Source organism: Oratosquilla oratoria, chromosome 3 (genome assembly GCF_046742065.1).
Source record: "Oratosquilla oratoria isolate Oo_2021 chromosome 3, ASM4674206v1, whole genome shotgun sequence".
Taxonomy (NCBI): Eukaryota; Metazoa; Arthropoda; class Malacostraca; order Stomatopoda; family Squillidae; genus Oratosquilla; species Oratosquilla oratoria.
Genome location: NC_134779.1, coordinates 39,579,275 through 39,587,260, shown reverse-complemented (window position 1 = coordinate 39,587,260; position 7,986 = coordinate 39,579,275). Strand labels below are relative to the sequence as shown.

The 7,986-nt window shown below is 38.0% G+C and overlaps 1 protein-coding gene across 1 annotated transcript; it reads left to right on the top strand.

Moving 5' to 3' along the window:
* Positions 1-1,465: 1,465 nt before the first annotated feature.
* LOC143017715 (zinc finger protein 862-like) lies at positions 1,466-3,221 on the top strand. Its single transcript, XM_076172488.1, has 2 exons — positions 1,466-1,855; positions 2,113-3,221. The coding sequence occupies exon 2, from the start codon at positions 2,187-2,189 to the stop codon at positions 3,219-3,221; it is 1,035 nt and encodes a 344-aa protein (XP_076028603.1). The 5' UTR covers positions 1,466-1,855; positions 2,113-2,186.
* Positions 3,222-7,986: the final 4,765 nt, after the last annotated feature.

Genomic DNA, 7,986 nt, shown 5'->3' with positions numbered 1-7,986 from the left:
TATTAGTTTAATAATAGAATATTCTCTTTGCCACTTAATAAAGTATGAGGTACACTATGTTAACAACAGAGGACAAATTAAGTTTTAAATTTTAATTCATGAGATTGTTGAAAAGTTAAGGCTGGAAACCACGACTTGCCAACTAAGTTGTCTTCTATGAGTTGACGCGTCCATAACACGTTCAATACGTTTGAGACGTTTGTCTCCTAGTCCGCCAGTCCTCTCTAGCTCATAAGTCTTGCGTGAGTGGTATGTGAGACCTGTGGATAGTTATTCAACCCTACATGATTTAATTAGAAATAATTATGAGTGACTGAAGAACCAGGGTATAGTGGTGATGTTACCCCACCAAAGAGAAAAGCGAAAGTGACGTGGTATCAGCAGGCATTTAGAAAGGAATGGATGGAGGAGGATGAACTGAAAGATTGGGTACAACCAGATCCTACTGACAAATATACTGTCTTGTGTACTGTATGTAGCAGCAAACTCAAGCATTGCAATAAGTCGTCTCTGATGGCACACAAAGTTTCCATGAAGCATGGAAAGTGAACCTCTTCAGGAAAAGGAAGAGCTTTTTCGATATGACTGCAAGCAGTTTCTAATAGAATTGTGCATGCAGATGAAAAAGAGATTTCCTTTTGAAGAAAATAGCCTCATTGCTATGTTAAAGGTAGTGGAACCAGCTGAAGCTCTTTCTACAAAGAGGGACTTGAAATCTCTTTGAAAACTTGCTGTACATTTTCCAACATTGATAAAGGAGGATGAGCTAGATTTGCTGCAAGAGCAATGGCGAGATCTTCTATATGCAAGAGACACACTTAAAGGCATAAGTCAATCTGCAACTGTTTTCTGGAATGATTTACTTTCAGTGAAAGATGGGAATAATAAAGAAAAGTTTAATCTTCTTGCAACATTTATGTGCAACTTATTAGCTCTGTCACACTCGTCTGCATGTATTGAAAGAAATTATTCCCAAATAAACCAAGTTAAAACTAAGCAAAGCAACAGACTACCACTGTTGCCACTTTGTGGGATTTTCCCACAGATCTGTGGGACAAATGATCTGACGTGGGACTGTTTGTGGGGAGACCAATTTTGTTCTTAATTTGTGGAATTTTTTGTGGGAATCCATACAGTTTGTGGGAAATTCTATGGAATCAACAATTAGTCAGACAAATAACTAAGATACTCCATAAATAAGAGAATTTGAAAAAGTATTGTTGGCATACATAACTAGGTTGTGTTGAATCAGTTTTAAATACTGGGACTAATTCTGTGGTACATAATATGGGTAAGCTGGGAATGAGGTGGATCACGCGTCCTGGACGCGTCCACCTGACTCCATCACTCGTTTAGTCGGCACTCGAAAGGGATTGGGTAGGGGGGGGGAGGAGGACTACTTCTTAACAATGAAGACACAGCCCAAGCGAAAACGTTTTCTCTTCCCTCCCCGCGATAGGTCGAAAGCATCATACTTTCAAGTACGGTCGACCCTCCCCGCGATAGATTGAAAACGTCATACGTTCAAGTACGGTCGACCCTCCCCGCGATATGTCGAAAGCGTCATACGTTCAAGCACGGTCTGGCCAGTAGAAACTCTCGACTCCTTTGTCAACAGGGTCAAGTTGGAATCTTGGAACGTTTTGGAAGTCTTGCCAGAGGCTTACTTCACTCTAGTTTCAGTTATACAGTAAGCTCTGTTGCTCAGCTGCTGTTAGTCATACCGGTCTGCAAGACGGCCGGTGCTTGTAGGACCTACTTTATTTGCTAGTGATAGTCAAGATGACTGACAAAAGTACAAGGAAATACAGTCAGAGGTACCGTCCATCATGGGAAAATGATCAACGTTTTAAAGGTAAAGACAAAAATTTCGAATCTGTTAAGTTACCTTGTTAAAAATAGATGAAGAGCATATACAAATAGATACATGTATGCTTTCCTTATATCCATTAATTGATTACCGCTGGATAATTTTACTTTACCAAGGTGTGGTGTACGCTAAAATATATCTATGTTTTTTCAGTGCTTATGTAGTCGTAATATGAATTACCGCAGGATGAAATGGTATAACTATTGTATGTTTATCAGAGAACTTTGACCTCTTGGTTTTAGGTTGGCTGCAGTCAGTCCCAGGTGATGCAAGCAAAGCACGATGCAAAGTTTACGGAAATTCCTTTTAAGCGCACATGAAATCCGTGATTGGTCACTCTCTTAGCAAGAAACACGTGGATAACACTAAATCCTCTACAAGCAAGAGCCAGAGGTCCATCAAAGATGCTATGCGTCCCATAGAGAGAGATCCAGTCAAAATTGCTGAGCTTAGAATAGCAGTTTATATAGCTGAACATGCCTCAGCTTTATCAGTAGATCATTTGGGTGAACTTTTGCCTAAGTTGGATATGAAATCACGCACATTACAAGATTTCAGAATGCATCATACTAAATGTGCACGTCTTCAGAAATATGTCATTGCTCCATCTTTTGCTGTTAAATTAAGAAATGAAATTGGAGACCAATTTTTTAGCTTGGTGGTTGATGAGAGTACCAACGAAGCAAATATATCTTGCCTTGCCCTTTGCATTCGTTTTTACAGTACAAGTAAAAAGTCTGTAGTGGACACTTTCTATCGTCTACTACCAATAGAAAATGCTACAGCTGATACTCTCTATCAAACTGTTAAAAGATGCTTGGCTGAGGACGGCCTAGATGTGAAAAAAATGATAGGCCTAGGGACTGATGGAGCCAGTTCGATGATCGGTCGAACTCATTCACTCTCAACACTTTTAAGAGTTGATAATCCTGAATTAACCCTGTTTAGGTGTGTGTGCCACTCCCTTCACCTTGCTGCCAGTAAGGCTTCTGAATGCCTTCCTATAATTGTTGATTTTGTAGTTAGAGAAACTCATAATTGGTTTTCTACTAGTCCTAAGAGGACTAATGAGTATCAGGCTATATACAGAGTGTTAGAAAACAGTGTACCTAAGAAGGTGCCGGGACTGGCAGGCACACGCTGGTTGGCAAGTTTGGAAGCAGTTAGTATAATTATCGATCAGTGGGAGGCTCTAAAGCTTCATTTTGACCTGAGTGCTTCCAAAGAACGTTGTTACACAGCGAAAACCCTGTCTGATGCATACAGAGATGACCAGAATAAATTGTATTTGTTGTTTGTCAGAAAAACTGAAAGAAATAGTGTTAATAAGATTTTCCAGTCACAAAAGTAACACAGGATCTCATTGCAATGTATCGTAATCTAATGAACATAGAAGTAAATGGAAAGAACTTGACAAAAAGTTCTGAAGAAAACCCACCCAAACTTAAATTTCTGGATCATGTTGTGCCATGTGAGGCAATGAACTTTGGATACGAGTTCACCGCATATGCATCTGCTTGTTCTTTAACTGTAGCTCAAGTTCACTATATCAAAGAGCGGTGTAAAGAGTTTGTGGTTGAACTCATAAAACAAGTTCAGATGCGCTTACCTGATAATGTTGAGATACTTATGATGTTGAAAAATTCCCATCATTCCATTGCCACATCGCAGATTAAAGACCCTGTTGCTCTGATTGGTGCTAGGTATCGGTCTACCTTTGAGGATCTAGATGGTCTTGAAAATGAATGGAGTTCAATGTGTCTTCAGCAGTGGCCTAAAAGTTGCTTGGGTAATGTAGTAAGTTTTTGGACTGAGGTAAATGAAAGGGAAAATTCTGCAGGACAAAAGATGTTCCCAAACATTTCAGGCCTCGTACTGGCATTATTGTCCCTTCCATTTTCAAATGCCTCAGCAGAAAGAATTTTCTCTCAAATGAACGTTGTTCACTCGAAACTGAGAAATCGTCTAAAGGTTAGGTCGGTAGAGGCATTGTTGCAGATAAGGTATGGGTTAGTTCATTATTATTAGTCGTGTGTAAACTTTCAGCCCACTGATGACATGATAAGAAATTTCGGTGCTAAAGGTTCTTGAGAGGAGGAGGGGGAGGAGAATGTCATTAATCTTGATTTAATGCAGTAAGAAACTGAGACTGTAGGTAACTATAAATCTAATTATTGTCATAATGATGGTTGTATTGCAAAGTTTTGGTTGACCTACTGTAGCTGCAGGCTGTCTACAGAACAGTCACATTGGAATAAGTAACTGCCTTTTTTGTAAGGAATTTTTTTTAATTTTCTTCATCAATAATAAATTTATATGAAATAATGCTGTATTAATTTTATGGGAATTTTTGTGGGATTTTAATTTCAGTTTGTGGAAATCTGTGGGGAAAAAATCTTTAATCTGTGGGAATTCGCCTCTACAAAAGTGGCAACACTGCAGACTATACACAAATACAGTTGCAAACCGTCTATAGGCCAAGCAAGCCATCACAAGACAAGAAGTGACTTGCCAAAAGTGGGAACCATCTATTTCATTAATCAAAGATGTAAAGTTGGGTCACTGTCACATGAGATATAAAGAGAGGGAAGAGTCCAGGAAGAAGAGTAACACAGCAACTTTATATCATAGTGAAGCCGATGATGTTGATGATGAGGAATTAGAGGAGGACCCTATGCCAGTATCCTTCCTGCAATAATACCATTGTCTGTAAAGTATTTGGTGAGTAGAACTTCCTCTTCTAGCTTAATTTCCTATTTTAAATAAGCCACAATCCATTTCAAGAGTCATGTCACCTTGTTTTTTCACAAGTATCAGTGTAAAAAATAATCCTTGGATTTTCTTGGATTTTTTCGTAGGGTCATCTTGGCATTTTTACATTTAGTGAGTGGCAACACTGCACATGATATTGAATTTTATAGATATCAGTGCGTTATCAAAGTTAGAGGTAGAAGCATGCTGCGTATCCACAGTATCCAGCCTCCCAGTTTAACTGTCTCTATTGAAAAATCAATGTTTTTGTCCTTTAATAAGCTATGTCTGGTTCTATTTTACATATTATTTTGATTGTTATGTCATTGTAAAGGGAAAAAGTCATACTTTAATTGGTGCTACTATAGTATGCTATCTACCGCGCAAGTGAGTGAATGGAGGGTGTCTGAGGGTGGGTGTGGTGTATAAACTTTTGTCCACCTTTGCATGCATGGGTTCATGTTTGGAGGGTGCATGTGGGAGTGGGAGTTTTGTTAATACACACACATACACATATAATGAGCTTTGACTAATTTGTAATAAATGTTTTCTTAAAAACTAACCTAAACTGACTAATTTGTGATAGATGTTTTCCTAAAAACTGTTTTTAATGCTCCCTTGTTTTAATACTTATTTCATACAAATTAGCCCAGCACGTGATCCAAAGACCAAGGTGAATACTCAAGGATATATTAGATTTCATTGTCAGCATGTTTTTTTTTTTATTTATTTCCTCAATTATCTTTTCATACAAATTAGTTCATATTCTTATTTAGAAACAGAAGCATATTGGCATTTTCATCACTTAAGCATATATATATATATATATATATATATATATATATATATATATATACATATATATACATATATATATACATATATACATATATATACATATATATATGTGTATATATATATACATATACATATATGAGTCTTCGTTTGGCGACACGCGGAATTTTTCGATGAAACTTTCACAATTAATATAATTTCGTATGCTGATCACAGAAATAACATTAATTCTATTGAGAAATTAACAAAAATGCCGAAAAAACTGTTTTAATGGTAAAAAAAAAAAATTACCGAGACCTTAGCGGTACATACTTGCTTAATGGTAAAAGTTTAACCGGTAAAATTAGCGGTACAGTGGGCCCGTCAGTACCGTCACTCAGTACCACCAAGCCGAGACGTGCTTACCGCCTTCTTAGTGTTATGGAATATCTTATCGGTTAACGGAGCCTTTACGGTAGCAGAATTTTAAGCTACCATCAAGGTTGTTACCGATAAAACCCGTAACTACCGGTAGCTACCCACCACTACCGTCAGTGCCGTCACTCTACCACCAAGCCGAGACGTGCTTACCGCTCTCCGAGTGTTATGGTATAGCTTACCGGTTAACGGAGCCTTAACGGTAGTAGAATTTTTGCCGGTAAGCTACCGTTAAGATTGTTACCGGTAAAACCGGTAACTGTACCGGTAGCTGCCCACCACTAGTAGTGGGCTAACACTACTTAATCCAGGACCGGGATAACCGGTTATTAAACAATATTATTACCGGGAAAAGACTTGTGCGGTAGTAGTGACGTCCTAAGTTCGAGTCGCCTTTATGACTTACAGTTAATCCTACTATGGTCTGTAGTCACACCTCAAATTTTGTAACGTCGTCACTATAAAAATCCTGCCTGCATCACGAACGGGCGAAGGAAGCACTAACCTCATTCCAAGATCTAAGAATATAAGGTCTAACCACTTCCGACCGAATTTCGAGGGAGTTGGCGCAGCGGGCCCGTGAACGTCACCTGGCTGCTCAAAGTGGGGTTAGCGGGTCCTATAGCTGTCAGTTGAAGCTGGTCCGTCGTTCAAAAATGACGTTGCCTTCGCTCGCACTGCTCCACGCAATTAGTTATATTCTGACAAATATTATATAAAATATATATATAAATATATATAAAATATTATAGTTCCTGTCTATATATATGAATATATAATATATATGATATATAATATATATATATATATATATATATATATATATATATAATATATAAAATATTATAGTTCCTGTCTTCCTTGGCGTTTCAGTTTTCTTCAGTGTATCACAAAGAGAAAATGGACTCAGCCAAATGACGTCAGAAGCTGCGCAGAAGAATTCCAACGGTCTGACCTGTATATTTAGACCTTGCACTAACCTACCCTATTTGCCTACTGGCGTATCGGCTTGGTGGTACTGACGGGCCCAGTGTCCGGCTAATTTTACCGGTTAAACTTTTACCATTAAGCAAGTATGTACCGCTAAGATCTCGGTAGTTTTTCACCATTAAAACCGTTTTTTTCGGCACTTTTTTAATTTCTCAATAGAATTAATGTTATTTCTGTGATCAGCATACGAAACTATATTAATTGTGAAAGTTTCATCGAAAAATTCCGCGTGTCGCCAAACGAAGACCCATATATATATGTGTGTGTGTGTGTGTGTGTGTGTGTGCTTAAGTGATGAAAATACCAATATGCTTCTGTTTCTAAATAAGAATATGAACTAATTTGTATGAAATGTTATTTCGGCACTTTCTTTAATTTCTAAAAAAAAAAAAAAAAAAAAATGCTATTTCTGTGATCAGCATGCGAAACTATACTAATTGTGAAAGTTTCATCGAAAAATTCCGCGTCTCCTAATTGTTCTCTCCCTGTCCATATTTATACTCGTTAACTCTATTCCTTTGTATCATTCTGCTGAAGAGGACCACAGTCAGTGGTCGGAATATACAGATAATTAGTATTTCTGATTTCTTTTTTCCGACAGTGGGTTAACAAGTTTCATATATATATATATATATATATATATATATATATATATATATATATATATATATATATATATATATATATATATATATATATATATATATATATATTCGGTCGAACGGTTCAATCGACTCGGTGCGGGTGGAATGCTGCCCGAAGGGATTTCTCCCCGTCTTCTCCTTTTACGCATGGGGGGGGGGGGGACGGAGAGGGGGGTCGCCGATTTAATGAAGCGGCCTTGCTGTGGATGTGCTGTGTCTTGCGACACTGCTTCTGACCCAGGGCAGTGGACAAAGTGCAGGGATGACCCGTGATCCAGGAGGTGCTAAGATAAGAGGGAGGGTTGGAGGGGTGTGGAGTGTATTCAAGGGTGGAATGGATGGGAATGATTTTATGCCCTTTCCTTTTTGGCTACCTCCCTTGTAAGGGGGAAAATGCCTTGGTATATGTATGTATATACTTTCATACATCTGTTAAAGGTACATGATATAGTCTAACCTCTACATATGATACATCTGTCTTTTACCCATTGAGATTGGCGTATTGCAGATATTGTGTTA